Genomic DNA, 25,299 nt, shown 5'->3' on the forward strand with positions numbered 1-25,299 from the left:
TGTCGTGTCGTTTAATCAAACAGTCATAAACACAGCCCACTTACCAGGCGACCATGGGGACTAGGGGGTTTATTTTTTTTGGGTTCTTCCCCTTGGCTACGTGTCTGCATTCTAGTTGCCAGACCCACTCTATTAGAGTGCAGACTCAACATTTTGGTTGCCAGACCCACTATTCTAGAGTCCAGACCCACAATTCTGGTTGTCATATCTCCTATATTCTAGTTCATAGACCCCCAATTCTGGTTGACAGAGTGAAGAATTACCATTCTGGTTGCCAGATTCACTCTTCTAGAGAGGAGACCCACTCTTCTAGTAGGTATAGAGTCAAGACCCACTATTCTAAAATGCAGACCCACCATTCTGGTTGCCAGACCCACTCTTCTAAGGCGAAGACCTACCATTCTGGTTGCCAGCCCCACTCTTCTAGAGTGTAGACGCACCATTCCGATTGCCAGACCCACTATTCTTGAGTGAAGACCCACCTTTCGGGTTGCCGGACCCACTATTCTAGACTCTAGACTCCAGACGCACAATTCTGGTTGCCATATATCCTATATTCTAGTTTAGACCCCCAATTCTGGTTGACACTTGACAGAGTGTAGACTTACCATTCTGGTTGCCAGACCCACTCTTCTAGAGTGAAGACCCACTATTCTAGAATTCTTACCCACCATTCTTGTTGCCAGACCCACTCTTAGCTAGAGTGAAGACCCACTATTCAAGAATTCTGACCCACCATTCTTGTTTCCAGACCCACTACCCTAAGGTGCAGACCCACCATTCTGATTGCCAGACTCACTCATCTTGATTAGTTGATTCCCTTGATTGCAGACCCACTATTCTGGTTTCCAGACCCACTCTTATAGATTGCAGACACACCAATCTAGTTGCCAGACCCACTCTTCTAAAGTGTAGACCCACCAGACCTATTATTCTAGAGTGAATACCCACCATTGCATTCGGGTTGTCCAAACCCACAATTCTGGTAGCCATATATCCTATATTCTAGTTTATAGACCCCCAAATCTGGTTGACAGAGTGTAGACTTACCATTCTGGTTGCCAGGCCCACTCTTCTAGAGTGAAGATCCACTATTCTAGAATGCAGACCCGCAATTCTGGTTGCCAGACCCACTATTCCAGATTGTAGACCCACCTTTCTGGTTTCCAGACTCACCCTTCTAGGGCGAAAATCCACCATTCTGGTTGCCAGACCCACTCTTCTAGAGTGTAGACGTACCATTCTGATTGCCAGACCCACTCTTCAAGGGTGCAGACCCACATTCATGTTGCAAGACCCACTTCTAGATTTCAGACCCACTATTCTAGCTGCCAGACTCACTTATAGATTGCAGACCCACCATTCCAGCTGACATACCCACTCTTCTCAAGTGCAGATCCACCATTCTGGCTGCAAGACCCACTTTTAGATCGCAGACCTACCATTCTAGCCGCCAGACCAACTCTTCTCAAGTGTAGACCCACCACTCGGGTTGTCAGACTCACTCTTCAAGGGTGTACGTACACCCACCATTCTGGTTGCCAGACCAACTTCTAGATTGCAAACCCACCATTCCAGCTGCCAGACCCACTCTTCTCAAGTCCAGACCCACCACTCTGGTTGTCAGACCCACTCTTCAAGGGTGAACGTACACCCACCATTCTGGTTGCCAGACCAACTTCTAGATTGCAGACCCACCATTCCAGCTGCCAGACCCACTCTTCTCAAGTCCAGACCCACCACTCTGGTTGTCAGACCCACTCTTCTAGAGTGAAGACTCATTATTCTCGAATGCAGATCCACAATTCTGTTGCTAGACCAACTTCTAGATTGCAGACCCACCATTCCAGCCGCCAGACCCACTCTTCTCAAGTGCAGACCCACCATTCTGGTTGTCAGACCCACTCTTCTAGAGTGAAGACTCATTATTCTCGAATGCAGATCCACAATTCTGGTTGCTAGACCAACTTCTAGATTGCAGACCCACCATTCCAGCCGCAAGAACCACTCTTCTCAAGTGCAGACCCACCATTCTGGTTGTCAGACCCACTCTTCAAGGGTGTAGACCCACCATTCTGGTTGTCAGACCCACTCTTCAAGGGTGTAGACCCACAATTCTGGTTAACAGACCCACTTCTAGATTGCATACCCACCATTCTAGCTGCCAGACCCACTATTCTCAAGTGCACACCCACCACTCTGGTTGTCAGACCACTCTTTAAGGGTACAGACCCATCATTCTGGTTGCCAGACCCACTTCTAGATTGCAGACCCACCATTCTGGTTGCCAGACCCACTTCTAGATTGCAGACCCAACATTCTAGCGGCCAGACCCACTCTTCTCAAGTGCAGACCCACCACTCTAGGCAACAGGGGTGAATAATATCAACAAATAAAGATTGTTTAATTTTTGCAAAAAATTTCTCGTCATGTGACAACCCTTCCCAACCCCCCTCAACCCCCTACCCCTCCCCCCTAAAAAACTCATCGGATTTTTGCTTCCCGCAAACATGATTTTTTCTGAAAATTTTTGTCAAGCCAGATCTGTAAATCTATCAAATATGTATAAAAAAAACCTTAAAGTAAAGCAACAAAATGGATCTGCAGGAGTCATTTTATGGCGAGCTGGAGGCCAGTCTTACAGGTTCTAATCGAACGTATCAGAGCTAATTCAGCTAGTTATGTCTAATTGAAGGTTAAGTTATGTCTAATTGAAGGTTAAGACTGGATCTGCAGGAGTCATTTTACGGCCTACGAAATAATTTCCACCGGTATTTTGTCAAGTTGAACATTCTACACCCTTTGAACATCCTCGATTTTCTGGAAGCCGCCAGTCTTACAGGTTCTAATCCTCCTTATCAGGTTATAATCTTATCTGATCAGGGCCCTTTTATTTGATTTGTTGGAAGCGGTATTTATAATTGAATTTAATCATAGACTCAGATTTAGTGAATTGACCAATGTGTTTCGAAAAAGTTCAAAAATTGAATTGAATATTTTAGTAAATAACGATGTATCCAAAAATACAAAAGCTATAATTTTGTTTTTTAGTTTTCTGTAATGTTGTTATTTACTAGTTTTGATTATCTATCATCGAAAGTTCCTCGTATTCCTTTTTTTATCTTCACAATTAGGGGGTACGGTATTAATAAAAATTTACAGCGAAATTAATATTAGATTATCATATCAAAGTATTTGTGATTAAATTTGGAAAAATATTTAATTTTTTTTGTTCAGGAGTGTTCGGTCTGGTGGAGCAGGATTTATTGAAGCAGCTCGTGTCACACCACACGGACCTGATGTACGGTCACAAAACTTACAGAGTCAACATAGACATCGTCAGTCACCCCTTTGAGGTGAGCCAATATCTATAGGGGTCGTTCACATATGTATTACGTAATCAGCCGAGGGGGGAGGGGGGGGGGGGTTTCCAAATTATTACGACACAGTGTAATTTTGACACAGTGTAAAACTGATTACGGAGGGGGGGGGGGGGGGTAAAAATTGTTCAAAAAGTGATTACATACTGACCCGGAGTAGGCGTGGGAATTCGGAGATTAAACTTCAATCCAGTTAAACTTAAAAACATTTACTTTGTTATTATTAAGGCCCTAAGCCATTTAATTCAGTAGTGAATATTGATTGTTATTTTAATTCTCTGACAGGTAGCAGTTACAAAGACTAACGAAGATCTCAACAAACAGCCAATGTTACACATCTTCTGGACCGATGCGGAAACAGACTCATACAGGTATTTACTTGTTTTCTTATCAGACTCATACAGGTATTTACTTGTTTTCTTATCAGACTCATACAGGTATTTACTTGTTTTCTTATCAGACTCATACAGGTATTTACTTGTTTTCTTATCAGACTCATACAGGTATTTACTTGTTTTCTTATCAGACTCATACAGGTATTTACTTGTTTTCTTATCAGACTCATACAGGTATTTACTTGTTTTCTTATCAGACTCATACAGGTATTTACTTGTTTTCTTATCAGACTCATACAGGTATTTACTTGTTTTCTTATCAGACTCATACAGGTATTTACTTGTTTTCTTATCAGACTCATACAGGTATTTACTTGTTTTCTTATCAGACTCATACAGGTATTAACTTGTTTTCTTATCAGACTCATACAGGTATTTAGTATTTACTTCTTTTCTTATTTAAGTTAAATGCTTGAACATATGCTCGAACTGCATATCTACTGTCAAAATATGTTTTGTGATTTGTCATCAGTGTTAATGGTACATATTTTGATCTTGAGTCGTGACGCATTTCCTTTACAATTGGTCTTCGACAGGATTTAATAGAATTAAAAATATAATTCAATAAATAACGGAGTGACAATTATAGATGCTGAATTTCCGTATCCAGCCGTACTTTTATCTCCCTTCCACTTCATATACTTACTAGTAAACTCGAAATTAGAAACAAAAATTCTCTAGTTATGTTACGACGAAGGTGATTTATAACTTTATAGAGGAAAAAAAAACTGAAAAATGACAAAATATCAAAAACCTTAACAATAACCCTTTCTTCATTACTGTCCAAACTGTTAGTTTAAGTTAAATTCAACGTTTATCAATAGTATTAGTTATTTTACTTCGCAGCGCTGTTAAAACCGCCTCCTTTTCGATTTCCCAATCAAATTCATTCAAGTCTCCATCACTCATATTATCACTGTTGCTCAATATATCCTCACGTTTTAGTGTCTCAAACGCTCGTTGAGGTTCGGCTACTTCCACTGCTGCGATTATGTCAGCAATCACCTCGTCTTCTGTAAGCTCTCCGCTACTCGCACTTACTTTAGCGTTCAAAATGATATCTTCGACCGAAACACATTCAGGTTTAATGTCAGTTTTATCAATAGTAAGAGCACCAGGTTTGTTTTCAGTTTCTTTGTTAGAGTTAGTTTCAGATTTGCTTTCACTTTCTCTTTCGGCTACAACAGCAATGGCACTCAGTGCTTTCTTATTGAGCACTGCTACATTAGGGAAACTCCTTGTATCCAGAACACCATCACAGTCTTTCCTACTGTTCCCACCCCTACTAGCTGCAGTGTCCCGCCTTCCCACATTAACTGAGGAATTTCTACTGAACACAGAGAAATTGTCATCAGCCCCACTCAGCGGGGAGATGAGACTCTCGCTCTGATCCATGCTCATAAACCGACTGACCCTCCTCTGCCTGTCACCACCCTCGCTCAGATCAAACACCACGGGACTCTGCATCCTCTCCAACACGTTGTTCTGCGTCTCCTTCCTGATCGTGTGGAAGTTACTGTACACCATGTTCTGGAGGTCTACTTCGCTGATCTGCTTTACCTGGCATACTGTTGATGTTTTTCCGATTTTGTAGACTTTTGGGGTGTCAGTCTTGGCTTCTATGGCAGTGTGAGGTTTAGGGTGAATGTTCAGCAAGTCTATACTTTGGACTCTCGAGGGGATACTCTGCCGGTGAGCGAACTTCTGCCATGCCATTATGAAAGTTTGCGGAGTAAAGAGTACGAATATAACAGGGTTAAAGACAGATAAAAACACAGGAACAGCCACTGAATACATAAGATAAAGTATGCAGTCCGTTTTAGTACGCTCTTTCTGCACCCCCGCGATCTTAATCATGGCTAAATAAAATACCATGAAGAGGATACTCCCAAAGTTAGTTATAAGGATCTTCAAACTACACTTCCACCCATGTTTCCTGAGTTGCACGGCAGCTGGGTCCCTTATACTCTTAAACAGTTCCAAGACAGTGAGCAGGGAGAATAAAACAGAGAGGACCTGACACACGATACAAGGTGCGGTGAACGCTAGAACCGTACCCAGCATATCCAACCCTGGGAATACATTCCACACGGACTGTATCCGGGAGTAATAACGAGTGTGGTCCTGGAAGAACAGACAGCTGAGGCACACCACCACGTACACCAGGTAGAGGAAGAGGAAGACGATGATGTAGCGGAGCTTGAGCCGGCGGAGAGGGTACCGGGTCTGTAGGTACCGTGAGGTGGCGAGGAGAGCTGTTATCATAGGGGGTGTGATGAGGAGCGTCCACGTGGTTATTCCTGGCAGGGGGTAGTTTTTATAAATATCAGGATTGATATATTAATACTTGTTATTAATAGTATTAATATCAGTATTGATTAATATTTACTGTACTGTTAGTGTTTTATACTTCGTCTTCCAAGCTTACCACTGTCTTAAGCTGTTACTGCATTAGAGTATGTTGACTACTTTATGCCAGGTATTTCTGTTGGGATTCTAGCTAATTGTAATTTGTATGCCAATTATTCACTCACCCATTATTTTCTCTGTTAAAGTAACATCATCATGTTCCTCCAGATATGGGGGTGGTGGACAAACTGTTTTGTTGTCTACTGTATTACATTCTTGATCTTGATCGTTAAGTTTCAATACGTTAACACTGACCTGAAAAAAATGTTAGATGGTTCTCTATATTTTGTCTCTGAACCTTGAATAGTTTTAGTTAATATTGTTAGAAATTAGATAATATTATTAGAAATTCACATTCTTCATCTGGAAACTGTATCAGCGAATATGGCAATTACTCAATTACTGCAAAGGTTTTACCATATTGGGTCCCTATTCACAGGAAGGCTATAGCAATAAAGTGGTACACAAATCGAGCACAATAAACATTTTCAGTTCATTAACAAAGTGTTCAGCTCCATTACTTACCGAGATAGGAATGACAAGGCACGTTAAAAAGTCCACTGCAGCTAGCATTCTGAACAGGAACTGAGGAACTGACTTTAACTTTCTGCTGTTATAAATGAACACTACCGGATTAACAGCAGTGGAGATAAGGCAAAATACGAGGAGACCGACGATTATCGCAACATCTGGAAAACTTCCTCCTCCTTCACTGAACAGTGCCATGTCTCTGATAGAAAGTATAGTTATCTTAGGACTCGTAGATTGAAGTACAATCTATTGCCAAAATATGACCCAATCAGGAATTTAAAACAGCGTTATGAGCTTAAAATGATTCAAGATCCTTGATTGGGGGGGGGGGGGGGGGGGGGGGGGACAACCATATTAAAATATATTAAAGTATATCCCCGGGTCAAAATCGGAAAAAAACCTACATTTTAATATACTTTAATATACCTACAATTAGTAGATTTATATTCTTCGTTAAGATTTACAAGATAAGCCATTTGTTAGTCCCCTGAACTCATACACTAATTTACATCCAGTTTGGACAAAAAATGGCCGTGTTATGAGCCAAAAACTATATGCCCATATTTGGAAATACAAACAAAATGTGATAGCTTTTGGCTCGCGCTTTTTATTGCCAAAAATTACAAATCTGAGCCATGTGTGTTCATTACCAGGTTTGTCAGCTGCAAATAATTTGAAATATACTACATGTTACTGTACTATTAGTATATTATGTATATTTGTGATGGCAACAAAATCAAATATATTATGGCACTAATGCCTATTCTGCTGTTATGAGAGAAATTATTGAATCGATTTAATGATCGAATCTAAGAGGCAATTTGAGCAGGTGCTTGTTTACGGGGCCGCGCTCAGCCTGTCATTCCGCCGAATCTTTATTCGGCAGAATCTTTATTATTATATGTTTATGAACATTATAGCCTGGGGTCCCCAGGTAAGTGCTTGTAGATTATCATTAGCTAAAGCCTAAATCATAGTGATATTTAAATAAAATGACATGATAAAGTTTGTGAATAGGTAGAATACTATTCTAACAATAGCAATTAAATACAGGTGGTTCTGCCAACCACCTTCTTTATAGAAACTTAATAGTCAACCCCACGCAGTCGAAATAGAATTGCCTCTAATAAGGATTTCGCAATACCGACCATGACGTCACGCTTTGAACAGGTTCCTGACGATTTCGTTTTTCTCGAAACCGCGTACAGTAAAACCCCAATTTACTATTTTCTTTTCCACCTAAAAATTCCCAAAACTCCGATTTAAGGTGCTCTACTTGTAGCTAGTGGTCCCCTGAACTTGTATTTGAATTTTCATCGAGACTGGACAAAAATGGCTAAGTTATGAATCAAAAACCATATACCCATATTTGGGAATATGCACCAAATTTGATATATTTTGGCACATAAATTGGTCAAGTATGAGTATCTTTGAACAAGACTAACTTAACATGAAAGGCAAATCTAATCTATACATTATAGGCCTTTAAAGAAAATAATATAGGTATATTAAAGTATATTAAAGTATATTAAAGTATATTAAAATATATTAAAGTATATTAAAATATATTAAAGTATATTAAAGTATATTAAAGTATATCCCCGGGTCAAAATTGGAAAAAACCTACATTTTAATATACTTTAATATGGTTGCACCCCCCCCCCCCCTCCCAATGTTTGCACTTTATATTCTATATCCTATCACCAGGCCATTATCCATACCGCAACCAAATCCCCTAAGAGCCTGCTTTAACTTTAGTATAAATCCCCGCCCAACAAATAAATCAATAAAATGTCGCAAGAATAACACTGATATAAGAGGTGTTGAAAAGTAACCCGTGAAAATAAAATCTAAAATGGCAAAGAGATTTACAAATTGTTAAAACTTTACAAGAACGTCCTCGCCACCACAACATACACAACAACTCGCTCAAAAGCACGTGAAAATACGAATTCACTTTAAATTACTTAACTGCGGGACTTAGAAAGGTCTAAATGATATTATAAAGAGGAACTGTTAGTGTAAACGCCCCAGCTCTTGTAAATAATTATCTACTTGTCCTTGGTAACATAGAGGTTAAAATTTGGTAGCTCAGCGCGGAAGCTTGAGCTGTCGAATTTGGTCACGTGATCAATTCTTAGTGCCCCTCAGTATAGCACCTGCTATTGGATCCTAGTATCTGAACAAAAGGGCCCAGCATATAACATCGGATCTAGAGACCTGCTACTGCTACTGGGCCCTGAGATCATATCCAAAAGACCTGGCATATTACTTGACTATAATTCTAGAGCGGGGGTCATAATGACAGAATAACTGACAAAGTGCAACCAATACAGAGCCGTACCGCGACAATTGACCCCCCGACAATTGACCCCCCGACAATTGACCCCCTATGTAATTACATTGGGGTCAATTGTCGCGAAATCTAGAGCTAAGTACGACAATTGACCCCCCGACAAGGTTAGTGTTAGGGTTTGGGCTAGGGTTTGGGTTAGGGTTAGGGTTAGAGTTTGGGCTAGGGTTTTGGTTTGGGTTAGGGTAAGGGTTAGGGTTAGGGTTAAGGTTAGGGTTAGGGTTGGGGTTAGGGTTAAGGTTAGAGTTTGGGCTAGGGTTTTGGTTAGGGTTAGGGTAAGGGTTACGGTTACGGTTACGGTTACGGTTACGGTTACGGTTACGGTTACGGTTACGGTTACGGTTACGGTCAATTGTCGGGGGGTCAATTGTCGCCCACCCTACAGAGCCAGGGGAATCAGAAGGATTTTACTTTATATAATGTTTTGTTAATTAAACAAATCAAATTGAGATTGCCCATCCTCATCGCATTCTTGAATTATTCAGAATATTTATCCAATAAAACCTCAACAATGAGTCGCGTGACTTGATTCCATGTCCCTTATTGGCCCTTAGGAGGCTCAGTACTATGCTTGTAAATTGTTAAAGTAGTTAAATCGGAGGGGTCCCATTTGACGCGCAGCCGCTCCATATTCATTGTAACCAGGGTTTGGTTTCGTGCGAGCAAATTTTACTCGTTAGAAATTTTGAGCGTTTAATGAAGAATTCATGTTTGAGCACTTGGGTGACAAATATTCAATTAAATGTAATCATATTATAATCCCTCGTGACATAAGCAGAGAAGATAGTCCTTCGATATAGTACAGAGCCTAGAGAAATTTTTTTGCAGGGATACCTTAGTGTCACCAAAATATACGTATCAAATTTCTGCGAATAGCTCGGTGTAAAATTGTAAAGATTTAAAGTTACGCTCGGTTAATTTTCTGTAATGAGACCAATCTTACCCATTTATTCCTCACTTTTTGGTCAAATGGGCATGGGCATCAATGAGGTTAACCTCTTCATCAAATGAGCACTTATTAAATCAACATGATTAATTAATAACATCGTAGAACTATAACTATGTGATTCAACTGATGTGCTTGTAAAAGTCAAAATGCTTGTCGTCTGAGTTTCATAGATGAGATGACAGTTTGGCACCGTTTGTCCAACCACAGAACAGCTGTTAACAGCTGTGTTAACAACATAGAACAGCTGTTAACAACACAATCATCCAGGACTACCCGATAGTATCCAAGGCCGACAACTATGTGTAGACATTAGGGTAGACAACTTTAGGGCTTAGGGTTATGGTCCATAACCCTAACTCAAAGTTGTTAGAGCTTTAGAGTTGTCTACCCTTAGTGGTCGGGCTTCTTGGAATCTTGGATGCTGCCGTATGAGCATTGACGCATGTCGCATATCTCACTAAAATATTAAGGCGCCGCATTTAACTATGTGTGTATGGTGGGGGTCTAATCTAACAATAAGATGATATTACATGTCTAACATTTACTACTGTTCAATGAGATATTTTACTATTTAGAACTTGTCATTTGTCTTTATATGACTGACGAAAGGGGACTGTTAGTCAGCCCTGTCAGACTACAGTTACGTCAGTAAACTTATATATAAACTTATAACTATTATCTGAATATCGTAAGAATTGTAGTGTGACCAAGCTTCTAGTAACTACATATCAAGCAACGACGGGGTCCGGACTCTACGGCGTAATACTCTACGACGTAAGACTCTACATCGGGTTAGGGTTAGGGTTAAGGTTAGGGATAGGGTTAGGGTTAGGGTTAGGGTTAGAGTCTTACGAGTTACGCCGTAGAGTCCCGCAACGATAAAGAGTAACACACGGTTGTGTTGACTACTATAGATCATACGAATAGTGAGCACGACTACGAGCGGGTATAAAACTTAGATCAATGAGATCACTGGTGAGGCCTGTTGTCTACTAGACAGTCGAGAACAAAAAGAAAATGTGACTTTATGTCCTTAAAATTAGTCAGTTTTATCCTATTAAAAACCATTAACATTTCCTGTGCTTGCTGTACAGGAAATACAGTAAATAAGGAAACAAAAGCTTGGGATACGCCTTGCCGAATGAGCCATACCACATATTGAAGCAATGGATTGGACCAAAACAATTGCTAGGGCTATAGAATCCTGACTGATCAATGTTACCAGGTTTGGTGTAATGCAAATTTGCCCTTTTGTGATAAAGAATAGAGATAGACCACCAGTATAGAGATAGACCACCAGCATTTTCTTTATTACCAATCAACTGCTTTAAAGAGAGATATAGGTTTGGAATTGTTTAGAGGCAGATCATCCAGCTATTTCACGTGTCTAAAGTCTATATCTGTAGAAATTGTCTCATGTGAAATAATTGTTAACCTTGGGAACTAATGAAATGATTTTTTGAGTTGAGCTTGGTCTGACAGTGTGATCTAAGACACATACCGATTGTTAATGAATGGGCTATTTTTATTGTAGGTAGGGCAGCACCTGGGCTATTTTATTTGCACGTGTCGAAATTCCGCAACCTATTCTCTTCATAATTTGGACGTGATCGTGATTACGTGGTTTCAGACCATTCCTTTGGATCGACAACTGAAGATGATAATTTCATCTGACATTATTCGTGGAATAAGTAATATAAGGTGGATGGTTTGGATATGACATGAGTGGCATTCTGTTCGTTAAGGATTGACCACATATTATCCAGTGGCTGATGCAGTAGACATATAATATGTAATAATAATCGGTGTTTTTTAGAGCAATTTTCACACATTGGAGCTGACAGTTTCTGTAGCTAAATGGGAAGATTTAAAAAATACACAACTTTTATATTTTGAGTGTTGAAGACTCATTATCATGTCTAGCCAGCTTCTCTAATCCATCCTTTCTAGAAAAAGGGCGATTTCGAGACTGAGACGAGAAATTATTAACCTGTATCATCTGACAAGTTGAAATAACATGATGATGATGATATGCATAATGAACTCTTGTAGTATCGTGAGATATTGCGAGACGGTTCTTTGTGCCGACATTTCCAATGTGACACAATAATTTGTAGGTTTACGCTAGACTAACTTATTAAGCGACACCCGACATACTGATTCTGACATATCCATTTTGAGCTGTCCAGAACAACTTTTATTAACCTATAAACCACAAATAAAACACAAAGGCTTGGTGTGTTGCTCCTAGCCGTAGTCAACTTGTATATTACTCATTATCGTGTACATATTAATTAATGTCTTAACATAATTATCATAATGGATGAATAATGCCACCATTTCTGATGATACACAATAGTTTGGAGGATTACGCCAGACTAACTGCTTAGATGACATACTGATTCCGACACATTTAGTTAATTTGAGCCACACAGTACAGGTCTTAATAAATTATAAATGATGAACGTACCGTCCATTATACGAAGATATGAAGGTAGAGGGGGTGCCCCACAAATAAAAATTCAAAGAAACCTACAGAACATGAAGACGGTTCTCATGATAAGGTTAGGATTACACTGCTGTCGTAATATAGTGCGGGATCCATAGATAACATGCAGAGACTTTTTATATTGCCCCTAGCCATGATAGTCAAGCGCTTTGCAGCAAACAAATATTATAATAACCTATAAATTGTGTGTTTCTATGGTCGAGACTTTGTGATTTCATGATATTAACGCATAATGTTGTGCTGAATATACAGAATAAGCTGTTCATTAAATTTAATTTGGGAAATTAAGATAATAGTTTAGAACAAAGCAAAATGCTTCCCAAACAAAAGACACTCCATTCCATCGAGTCTAGTCTATCTAGGTTTTAAAACATGATGACCTGCTGGTGATTGTAAAGGTCAGTCCTTCCTCTCACTTACTGGAAAGTAGATAAGCCAAACCACTGTACATGTATTTAGTAGCCATTAGTAAAAACCTTTGATAGGAACTTTGCAAAAAATACACTCTGTGGCATCCATCCTTAGATAATAGGATAGAGTGTTTCCAGGTGGAACCTGACATGGCTTTTTGGCTGATTGTCGTTGTTCTCCCGATTCAGCAGTGACATATCATCAAGCACGGTATAATATGTAACACTCCAAATTCATTTGTAATACTTATAGTTAACGATTCCCGCATTTTCATCAACTCGAATTTGCCTCAATCTCAGTTAGCAGTATGTAATATGTATTATATAATCAGCAGTGAGGACTATATAATAAGGCTTCTGCAGTGTTCCAGTAAATTTTCTAGGACATTATTAAGTACGCATCATCCCTCTGGACCACTAGCCCTTGCATTGACATCCACTCTTCGATAATATGTGCATTATAGGCTCCAGCGACGGAGACTAATTGAAACCTTTAATTGAACCGTTCAATAGTTCAATGGATAGATTCGGATCAATTTCACGCAAATACGTTATTACAGCACAGCAAAATATATCTTATCCTCTATTTTCAGTTATGACTCCAGATCCTTCTCTTGTCTAGACTGCAGACTCTTATCTAAATTGTATGCTCTATGACAAATAATGACTGGAGTATGAGCAATTAAGAAAATGCACCAAGTGTACTTAATGAAGCAATGATCAGGACAGAAAATGAACAGACAAGTAAGGTATCCGACTATCCGTCATTCTTACTTTGGTACTTTCTTACTTTTGTGACCTTTAGTTTAGTTAAAGAATGATGTTTTCTGTAAGCGTTTTCTGTAAGCGTAAAAATGCACGTCGAATAAAATGACTCATAATATTTGAAGTTTAAAATTAAATCTTTTTTTAAAAACAGTACATTAAGGATTAAAATGATGCACAAATCATTTAACACACTCTACACAACTTCTAAAAAAGTCAAGGTGGTACGTGTTTAACTTAAAAGTTTTCAAAGTATGATATAGCCGTGAAAAATGTATTTTTGATCCGAAAAGTGGTAACCAGTTTACCACATGGTTCCAAACATTGCAAACATTCTTCCTGAAAAGTCACTGAACTTAACGATTAGTTAGGTGATACAAAGCAGCTGTTCATACTTCATTTGGTAGAGTTACGTAATATGTGAACAACCCATTAGCGAACATACTGGACACTGGTATAGCAAACAGGTTTAATCAATTTAATATTTTCTAAATCTTGAGTTCGCTTGGAAGTGATCTGGACTGTATCCAGCCTGGATCTGGACTGTGGTCTACAATGATTAAACAACAGTGCAGACGTAGTGTTCTTGACATTTGTGGCTATCAACACAGACCTCAGTTATGACCTGTCTGGAAAAACATCTCTGAAAACGAGCTCATAATTCAAACTCCTGAGACTATGAGTTTATTGGTGAAAATTACTGTGATATGCATAACGATTCGAGATTGTGGTATAAATTATAATAAGAAGATGGTATTTTTTAGACAGATTTTCACATATTGAAGTCAAAGTTAACAGTATCTAGATAATTATGTAAACCAAAAGTTAAAAAATAACTTTGAATACAATTTCACGGAGGAAGACTATCAAAGTATATCTTTGCCTAAACACAAAAGATTTGAAGACAAAAAGTCCCTACTACAAGTTGATAATGATAGTGAAACTATACGAAGCTAACAGTCATCCGTAGCAAGGTTTTAGTATCAAATAAATGATACTTATTCCTTCACCTGCCCTTTAGGCTTTATCTCTATACACAGATGTTTTCAATGGTATGTATAGTGTCATGACTCAACGTTTTGGATTAGCATGGCGCCCAACATTTAGGTTTGGCAAGGCGCGACACACATCTTATACCATTATGCTCATCGCAGAAATCATCAATGAGATACCGCCCATTTTCTATGTCAGACAGAGAATTGCCGTAAATGAAAAACGATCTTAAACAATAACTGTTGAGAGCAAACACAATAAGTACAAATCATTTAAATTTTAGTATGTAGTTAGTAGCTATGAAGCTTAAAAAGGATTAGCATTGATATTAGTCATATTATGCTCGAAAATGATAATTTTCGTTCCTCAAACAAGATTTATCTTCGCCGCCGTGAATGTATGAAATATCATTTGTCCAGATATTCCAATAAGCATAGCTTTACAAAACTGATGTTAAGCCCAGAGAGAGAGGCCAATACCATTTGCTTGATACAGTTATCTTAAGTGATAATTATTGTCAGTGTCCTGATGTTATCACTCTCCTCTAACTTTGCCTCCTCTTCTTCTCTCTTGCGGTGTAGAGTCCACCCAAGCTGAAATCATTAGCAGTAATATTAAATTAGATGAAAGAACTCCAGCTGAAACCACAATTACAATTATTATTACCATACTATTTTGATGTGACAAATAAAACACGTCTATCGCTCTACTTATCCCTACCTTTGACTCTACTTACACTCTACTTACCTTTGACGTGAATCTCCCGGAACCCAAGAGCCCCCCTCCCCTTCTTAATAATCAGTACATAATCCCCGTAAGTGTTGGGCGGACAGTCCACTAGGATGTACCGTCCGTCTGTATCGAAGTAGCTGTTCCGGGACAGTCCACATTGGTGCCATCCGGTGCTAGGGTGATGTGTAAACACCTGGGGTGGGAGGGACATCATTATAATATACATCATTATAATATACATCATTATAATATACATCATTATAATATGCATCATTATAATATTCTTACTTTGTTATTTACAAGCTAAAATATCATGTGTCTACGCACTGCCTCCGAGTATACAATAACTTACTTTTGTAATATTTGGAGCATTAATTATCCTTACAATTATCCCAACAATTCATTGTAATCCCTACAATTATCCTCACAATTCATTGTAATCCTTACAATTCTCCCAACAATTCATTGTAATCCTTACAATTATCCCTACAATTCATTGCAGATCCCATAATATAACTTTTCGTATCACTTATTTGTTGTAAATAATAAATTATATGTTTTAGATAATCCCCCTCCAAGCACATAATGTATATCTCTTAATCTTAACAATATATCTCTTAAATCTCCAATATAATTCAGCGTGACTAACAGTAAAACCTCGGATGAGTCTTGTGAAGGGTTTCGAGTAGAATAAGGTTATAAATCCAATGTGGTATGTCTTCTCCAACGACACCGCAATCCATGAGTCACGTCTGTAATGTGTCCTGTGGAATGCACGGAGTATTGAGTCGTTATGGGCAGCCGTAAAGAAAGGACCCGCAAGCTATTAGAGTAATAGTTCATATAATCATTATAATTTTACCTTTGATCAATTAATCTTAATGATGTTGTTAACATTGCTGTCTGGTCGACTGGCTGGTGTTATTTCTTTGTTCATTATTTTTGTACAATTTTCTTTTAGCTGATACAGCAAACCGTGTACATCACGTGTAATAACGTGTACATCACGTGTACATCACGTGTACATCACGTGTACATCACGTGTACATCACGTGTACATCACGTGTACATCACGTGCACATCACGTGTACATCACGTGTACATCACGTGTACATCACGTGTAATAACGTGTACATCACGTGTACATCACGTGTACATCACGTGTACATCACGTGCACATCACGTGTACATCACGTGTACATCACGTGCACATCACGTGTACATCACGTGTACATCACGTGTAATAACGTGTTTAATTCTCTGTTCATAACTTATTTACAGTAAAACCCCGATTTACCGCGGCCATTTCCTCCCCCTAAATAGGACTTTAACATACACAGTGTTAACAAAGTAACAATCAAAACCCCGATATACCGCAAACCCTGATTTACCGCAAACCCTGATTTACTGCAAACCCTGATTTACCGCAAACCCTGATTTACCGCAAACCCTGATTTACCGCAAACCCTGATTTACCGCAAACCCTGATTTACCGCGGCTTTTTCCTTTCTCTCAAACTCCGCGGTACATCGGGGTATTACTGTACAACTGCAATGTGTTTATAGAGCATTTATAATTATAAGCCTCATTCTCACATGGTATAGGTGTGCAGGTTACCGTCGGTTGCGTGCTGCGGTTGTCCTCTTCTGGTGTGAGAACTCACTGTCACCGGCCTGTTTTGTGCCACATTCTTCCAAATACCTGATCAAGTACCCCAATTAGCTGGTAATTTAGCTGTATTTCACCTTAAAATGATAAAAAGCATTATTATTTGAGAGTGACACTGCTTGTTGGACTGTTATAAACCAGCTGCCTTCTTGATAGTACCGGTTCGAAACGTGACCTTGTCTTTACTAAGAGGAATTTTAATGACATTGTTGAATGACATTGTTAAATGGCATTGTTGAATGTCAACCTGGAAATTGCTAAGGGGCATTTTATTGTTTCCCCTCCGCCAAATTACCTCATTGTATATATTGGAAACAAAGACACCACTCGCTAACAATCTGCACTCGAACCAGACGATAATAACAATAATTGTAGCTTGTCGTTAGCTTGTAATGTCATTATAAGATTATAGGGCACCGCATTTCTTTGTTAACCTTTAATATATAATTAATGCTCGCAAATCATGATTGTACAATTGTCAGATACCATTGACTACCTGAATTTCATTGCTGGCTATTCAAGCGCCGCCAGGAGGATTATACGAATGCTTTGCCATTTAATGAATCAGAATGCACTTTATGCTGCATATTATGCGGCTGTATTATAACTAAAGGTCTAGGATTATTATGGTTTGGTTAATATAAGTTATGTGTGGTTATTGACCTGGGCAATATATATTTCCATGTATTAACTTGTTATGCTGCACGACAGTGCACGAGTTTGGTCGGATCTAGATGCTCATATTCGACAAGAAGTACTGTTAGGTATTACGTATAAGCCATAATCGAGATTTGATATAACTTTTATTCAGCTAACCGCCATTTGAACTGGGACACATTTAAAGTTAAATTTAAAAAAATTATTATGCTTTTGGACCCGAAGGGAAACACACAACGTAAGGCTTGAAATCTTCGTAAAACTACTTCATTAGAGCCTGAAAAACATATAACTTTAAGATAGCACTCTATCAATACAAGTAAAATTCATATAATATAATCATCATAGTTTATTTCAAAATATTTCAATATTGGTGGTGTGTCAACGCTACTCAAAGTGTTTATTACCCAAAATAAATATTTAGGATATTCATTATAGCGAAGTGTTTTTCGCTAATCGCTACGAAAAAAAGTCACAAAAAAGCAGGCATACTTTACGCCATTTTCACCATTCATTTGCGACTTTTGTCGCAAGAAATAATGTCGCTGACAAGTGACACACCTCCCGGGAGACATTGTCTGGTTTTCTTGTCGCGTTTTAACTCTTAGTCACAGTTGTGTCTTTCCATGAGAGTAACCATTCAGTCAGATAACCAATATTTTGAATAGGCTTTGAATGCAAGCTAGTGATAAAATAACATCAAAGAAAGTCTTTTTTAAAGATATCATTAAGAGATCCTTCAAAGACAGTCCGTCAGTAAATACCGTGTTTGCTTGCTAGGTGCCACTCCGTTCCACATATTTGTTTGTCATTTATCCTTGTGTAAATTTCGTCGAACAGTTCAGATGACATAGCCATTAGCCATGAATCAATTTAATAGCTGTGATTCAGGCTCCGTTATAAGATGTCAAGTGGCCTGTCTTTTCATCACGATTACATTTCAGCAAGAGCAGCGTCAGAGGGAGCGTTATTTTCTCTTTTATGACATGCACTGTTATTAAATCAACTTTATAATGATCGGTAGTTCAAGTTAGTATGCCGTATCTGACTTTTAAACATATCCGCCCGGATTCCAACATATTCGGGATTTAAAAACATGCCTGGTTTCACAGTATTGCAGGTCTGGTTTACTACACTTTCCGTCTCCTTCTTTCCCATTATACATGGTTTGCTGTAGATGAACTTATAATCTAACTTTACTCACAGTCTTCGTTTATCTCCCATTTGTTTTGATTGTTGTAGTAGACTCATGTCTGGCTCATAAACTTTTAAATCTCTACCACTTAAGTTACAATCCCCAGTTGGAGCAAATAGGGAACCAGGTTTACGCAGACAACAAACCCAATTATACGAGAAGTCAAAATGCAGCTTATTTTAGTTGTACGGGGATGATAAACCGGATGTTACTTGAGTAGTTTGCCTAAACTTTTGTAGCGCAGTAAATTTACTAACCAGCGGGAAATTCTGGATTTATCCAGTAAAATTCTAATGCCACTGTTATTTTGGGTATTTTATTCCGGTCTGTTAGTTTATTGTTCCAGACATAAAAATAAATTCGGCCTAAATATATCTATGACCTACGTTTAGCCGATTAATGTGAACTAGAATAGTCGGTAGCATATTTTAATCGTGAACTTAGTGAATATTCATATTGCAAGCGATTATTATAGCTTTACAGTTAAAATGATGGTATCTATATTTTGTAAGTGGTAGTCTTTGTACGTTTTATCGCCGATACTTACTAAAATATTACAACTGCATCGTAAAATAAAAAATAAAACTAACCAAGTCTGCTGCCTTTATTCGGTTTAAACCACAAACTTTTCATCACCAACTCATTCCTCTTCCGTTTCAAAGTTGCCTTGTCCTCATAGCCTATCCTCGAAAGTATCTCTTTCTTGTTGAAAGACACATTGTTCTTCAGTCGAATCTGCTAAAGTAAGGGTCTAGTTTTAGTGGGGGAACAATTTCTCTAACGAGCAATTTTCGGACCTTTACCGATTGTCTAACGTCATCTGGTGACAGTGTCGCGTAACTAGCGTCATCTGGCGTCATCTAGCGTCATTTCACGCTAGATGACGCTATCTAGCGCTAGATCGCGACATTGAAAAGGTGCCATGCATTGTCGCTAATTGTCGCTATCTACTGTCATCTAGCATCATCTAGCGTCACTTCACTAGATGACGCTAGATGTTGAATTTCAACAATCGGTAAAGGTCCCAATTTTCGACCAAAAAGGGGTTCCTATTGTGGAAGATTCGCGATCATTATGGAGATCTTAATGAGAGAAATAGATCTCTCGAATACATTATAATAGAACAATGCTTTATAATTAGGACCTTTACTCTAAAGGTGACATGTTGTTATTTCACTCATTTGGGGATTCAAAAGAAATTGTAATTTGCCTTACTCTAGACCACACACATTTAACGATGTATTGCACTTGCAGATCCGTCTTTTTTTACTGTCAGGAAATTCAATTTTTTTCCCTACTCTTGCCGAAGGCAAAAAGATCGTAGGGAATAAGTAATCGGGTTTGGATATATGAGGTGGCCCGATGGACCTGCGATGATGACAAAAGTCTGCTCCTTCGAAATATAGACCACTCCCCTATAATCAAGTGTATAGGAAGCGTCTGTTATGCTGCGCGGGACGCTAGCCATGTGTTAATTAATTACAGTGAAATTCCTCCTTCGCAAAGTTATTTTCCGCAAATTTCTGGATTCATTTATTTTTGATGCGCGGCGCTGCATTGGTCAAATAAATCGTCAATTTTTACCATGCACGAATCCCACTCATTTATAAAAAAACATAGTATGTAATTATGGTGCACTTTTTTTCCAGTCACACTTTTCACTTAAAAGAATTATTAATTATTAATGGTACAATTATTAATTATTAATGGTACAAGTACATGGTAGGGAAAATTGATCGTGCGTGGTTTAACCGCGGCGAAATTCTTGTTATATTGTGCAATCGATCTTATAATGTTAAGTTGGTCACGAAAATGCAAAATGAACTTAAAATAACGATGTTATCAAGCAATTTGTTTCGTCGGAAAAAATAGAGATCATATTCACAATTGATTGAAGGTGTTCGTATTCATAGTGCATAATACACAGTTAAAGTTTAACTCTACCAGTCTACCGGATCACCTGATAATAAATCATACGTAATCAACAACATATATAATGTAACACACTCTGCTTGATATCTTGGAAAACTGCAGAGCTAGAACTTCCATTCCTTTAATGATCTGTAATTTTACACGACAAAGACAATGCCATAAGGGAATATGGTATATTAAAGTCACTATTGTGACGGTACATTAAAACTAGACAGAAACAAATAGTGTGAAGGGCCTGAACGGAACCCCTCGGTTTCAATTCCTTGTTTAACACTGCGATTATATGCGATTCGAAACTCCTAAGAGCCAGTAAAATGTCATGGGTCGAGAGAAATTATGAATTCGTTCCAGTGATGACTGATGAAAGCATGTCATATGACAAAGAATCATGAAAATCAGGCCATTGTGTACTGAACACTAGGAAGAGGCCTCTTCATTATGCCCCTCGGCTTTATGTTTACGGATTAACCTGGCATATTGCCAAGGGCATGTCACACCCGTTTAGAATTTGTCTTGGGGCTGTGAACAATTGTGCAACATTCTAAATCATCCCACTGTGAAAGATTGTCAGTTTATTACCGCAGAATTCCAAGATTTTCTTACGGGGATCCCGGTGAATCCTGGTGAATCCTTATCAATACGGTTGACATTTTTTCTTTCTTATGGTGAGACCCGCCCTATTAGGAGAACTGTCACAAACAGATTAGTACAATTATTACGAAAATACTCTCTGACTCGACTAGATACGGTTCTTACGTAAATGTCACATCAAGCCCAACTCCTCGGTTAACATAGACATGAGTTAAGCTGATGTCAATGCTTAATTCTAAAAGTAATTACCTAATTGAGCACGCTTGGTAAACTTTACAATAGATATTATAGTGGTGAATGGTTAACTCACGTCTTGAATATATTACTCATAAACTGAATGCTCTACAAGTGCAAATACCTTACACCGTAAAAAGGAAGATAAATTAGTAACCGCCTCAGCGAGACAGTTACTAAATTAGTAACCACCTCAGCTGAGAGACGAAGAGAGAAACTAGACCTACTGTACTCACAGTTCCACTTGCGAATGTCACAAAGCAGGAGAAGAAGACTAGTATGAAACTGAAAGTGAAACTGAAAGTGAAACTGAAAGTATTAGTCCCCGAGACATACATCTGCCAATGTATTGCACAGTACACATTAACACAGAGAACTGGTAGCAGACAGGGCAGTGTGTTGAGCTAATAACAGGCCCTTTTCATAGAGACTTTTTGTGTACCAAGTGTTGACTGTTGATGGGGGACAATTAAGTATTAACAAGGCGGAATTGGGCATGTAGGGTATTCAGAATTATTATTATGTATCAATTTATGTGCGCTTTTGACCTGCAGGCCCCATAAATCAGGGAGGGACGGAGGTTATAACTGTAGGGTTATTATTGTTCATTTGGAACTGTAGCTTGTAATTGTACTTATACACTTCTTTTGTGACTAACTGCACAAGTGGCTGAGTGGTCAGCTCCAGTTTGGCCTTATGGCACCACCTAAATATGCATAACTCGTACCATTATGCCCGCCCCACTTTGTTTATTAATTATCTTCTTGGGGTGATGTAAATCTCTTTGTCGCTCTCATTCTAATTGTAATACCACATTCAGCCGTGCATTTCCATTCCCGCGCAGAACTTGCCTCCTCTCTCAGCTCAGTCACTCAATTTCATTGACCTATTTTAAAGTTTTAAGCAGCAACCTTGCTCAATCATATTCAATTTCTATTCGTCGAGTCTGCTAGGTAACAATCCTTTCGACAATGGTATCGACTGCAGCAAATGCCACATCTATTGTCCTGGTAAAGTGTTGCCCAATATAGAGCTCAAGAGCTGGAGGTCGTTGTCATTTGTCTCTCTGCTTCCTGCTGGCTTCGCCTGCTCGCTGACCTGATAAATCCTTTACTTTATTATGACATATTCCCGTCAGGAGCCGTTGTTTTATTCCAGTACAGTCAAGAAGGGTTTCATAATCTAAGCTCGTAATCGATCTAACCCAGAAACTTTTGCCGACCGTAGCGAAATTTTGGTCGTTCCCTAAGTGAATGTGACATCCAGGATACGAGAGCTCCAGTTCTCAAGATTAAAGACTTAAGTAATGGCGCCGAGTGTTCATGACACTATCATCATTCCAATTTAATTTTAACCTTCATACCATGATCAGAAAGAGTGACAAGTGCATTATCTGCGTAATTGAGGCAAATATCCTCCTGTCAGGTACTGCTACGGAACAATTTAGTACATAACAGCCCGGCCCGGAGTAGGCTGAGCCCGGACACTGGATTACATACTTGTAACAGACCGGACATTGGACTACATACTTGTAAAAACACCTACTCTGACTGGTTGGTTAGTTTTGGCGATCATGTCATCCTCCTTCCTTGTTTTTTTCCTTCTCTCCAGTATTTATTCTTATCATGTCTACACTTTACAGGATAACCCGCCTTAACGTTATTCTTCTGGCGAACTTTTTATTACAACGACACGACTCCCTGTTAGAGATTGGTCTATATTTTCGCTTTATTTTTCTATAAACACTAAACAGTGAAACGATCCTTCGGTCTCCCTGTATTCAAAGGTAAATGTTATGTTATGCATTATAAGGGTGTCACCGGTAGAAACGACTAATGTATCGACAAAACATCCACATGCGCATGACAGGCATCTCGCCAAAAAATGGTGATACTTATATACAGGTATACAGAAGCTTTTTTCATTTTTGCCGCGACGCCAATTAGCAGTGGAGATGAAAGTCATGAGCTCTCTGTTGTTAAGGCATCGTATTGTTGAATGCCGCATGCTCATTATTCAGTGTGTCGTCAAGAGGGTTTAATTGTGCGAGAAATTCCGCTAGTGCTCTCTTGTCGTCTCCCCAATTATTAAGGTTGCTTCAAAATACCTTAAAACCTAAAAGTAAGACCGTCCCAGGCTGTTTATAATTAGTTTATATATCTTATGCTATTGCATTTTTTACTGGAAGTGTCGCAAGCTAGCATGTTCAGTTTAGGGGAAATAAACAAAATTAAGCAGCGAGTATACTTTGGCCTTTAACTTTTAAGTATTGATTACCTGATTTGACATAATCGACGTAATGAGGGGCCCCGAGCCAAGGTCGATGTCATAATTAGGATCTATGAATTTTTCCTACTTTTTTTTGGGTTTTAACCACCAATTTGGTTTTTGACCGTTTGTTTGTTTGTTGTCTTTTATTTTCAGACATTTTTTTTTGGTATTCTTTTATCTAAAGTTTGGAATTTAGTTTGGTCACATTATCTGTATGAATAGGAATTATTGGGTCATTAAACAGATAAACTGTAATTACCTGGGCAAAACAAAGTCAACATTCAAATTAAAGAAATGGTTGGATGTGGACTCTTGAACAACGAAAGTAATTTTCTAGTAATAGACGTTTGATTCCGCAAATTTGTCATGATAAATACTCACCATTTAAACGGATTACATTGAACCACCCATGTTTCATTATTCTACAGAACGATCTCTAGGTGTTTTATAAAGCCGTAGTCACGTCTCCACAGATATTTGCAACTTTTTGAGGATAACGTTTGCACAAGCCAGTTGCAGTATACATACACCTAGCCAGCAACCATCTTGATAAACATCTGTAATAATTGTTATTATCATCCACGATAGAAAGTTGCCGAAACAATGCTGACAGTATTTATTTGGTAATATATGCTCCCACTTTGTCCAGCATTGTATACCATTATAGCATTCTAGTAATATGGTTGTCGCCATTAAGATAGCTACCGGCCTTGTAATAAGTGATTTGGGAAATTAGACCGTTCTTTTAAAGGTTCCATGCAGGTTCTTAATCGTCTCTTAGTCGGGTAGACTTCTTTATAACAGCATCGACCAATCAAAATCCAGTATCACTGTCACGTGTCAAAACAACTACGGTTCACTGCACCTTCATAACAATATCCAGATCTACATATTCATTATCCTTTCTACCTGCTTTCTTCAACTCCGCTGCTCCTCAGCTGTTTTTAATCTAAATATCCTTATATGGTCATCACGTGGTATTAGCTGCTAGATGGGACCCGGTGATGATATTAGGTAGCTAGATTGATAAAAGATAGATCAAGTGACGATATTTGTGATTCAGTAATATTGTCCGCTGCTCAGGATACTCTATGTCTCAGTTTCATCTACCTGACTATAGAGGATTTAGATTTGATGAACTTGTTGAAATTTTGTAGGCTAAAAATTCGAATTTTAGGATTTCTATTAGTTTCTTTTCAGCAACCTCATTTGGGTACCAAATCATTTTTGTGGGGAAGAAAAACAGAAATTCATGCTCCGTGTTTGACAGCTTGTCCAATTTTTGGTGTAAATATTAAGATTCCTCGACGAATTATCCATATTAT

At 38.6% G+C, this 25,299-nt stretch overlaps 3 protein-coding genes across 4 annotated transcripts in view; 1 reads left to right on the plus strand and 2 right to left on the minus strand.

Moving 5' to 3' along the window:
• The window catches only part of LOC134821246 (trafficking protein particle complex subunit 10-like), a 107,784-nt gene that overhangs the window by 45,477 nt on the left and 37,008 nt on the right, over nt 1–25,299 (plus strand). For both annotated transcript variants that reach the window (XM_063831949.1, XM_063831951.1), the window contains exons 3-4: nt 3,238–3,356; nt 3,666–3,751. In XM_063831949.1, the coding sequence (XP_063688019.1) occupies nt 3,238–3,356; nt 3,666–3,751 (205 nt within the window). The remainder of the gene's footprint in view (nt 1–3,237; nt 3,357–3,665; nt 3,752–25,299) is intronic.
• On the minus strand, nt 4,307–6,910 carry LOC134820771 (uncharacterized). The gene is made up of 3 exons (XM_063831360.1): nt 6,710–6,910; nt 6,310–6,439; nt 4,307–6,075 (listed from the first exon to the last, which is right to left on the minus strand). The coding sequence occupies exons 1-3, from the start codon at nt 6,908–6,910 to the stop codon at nt 4,583–4,585; spliced, it is 1,824 nt and encodes a 607-aa protein (XP_063687430.1). The 3' UTR covers nt 4,307–4,582.
• On the minus strand, nt 14,912–22,120 carry LOC134820983 (uncharacterized). The gene is made up of 6 exons (XM_063831649.1): nt 21,940–22,120; nt 19,537–19,684; nt 17,022–17,127; nt 16,076–16,190; nt 15,442–15,619; nt 14,912–15,287 (listed from the first exon to the last, which is right to left on the minus strand). Exons 1-6 carry the CDS (start codon nt 22,039–22,041, stop codon nt 15,229–15,231), a joined length of 708 nt encoding a protein of 235 aa, XP_063687719.1. The 5' UTR covers nt 22,042–22,120; the 3' UTR covers nt 14,912–15,228.

Source organism: Bolinopsis microptera, chromosome 9, assembly GCF_026151205.1.
Source record: "Bolinopsis microptera isolate Bmic1 chromosome 9, MBARI_Bmic_1.0, whole genome shotgun sequence".
In the NCBI taxonomy this organism is placed as follows: domain Eukaryota; kingdom Metazoa; phylum Ctenophora; class Tentaculata; order Lobata; family Bolinopsidae; genus Bolinopsis; species Bolinopsis microptera.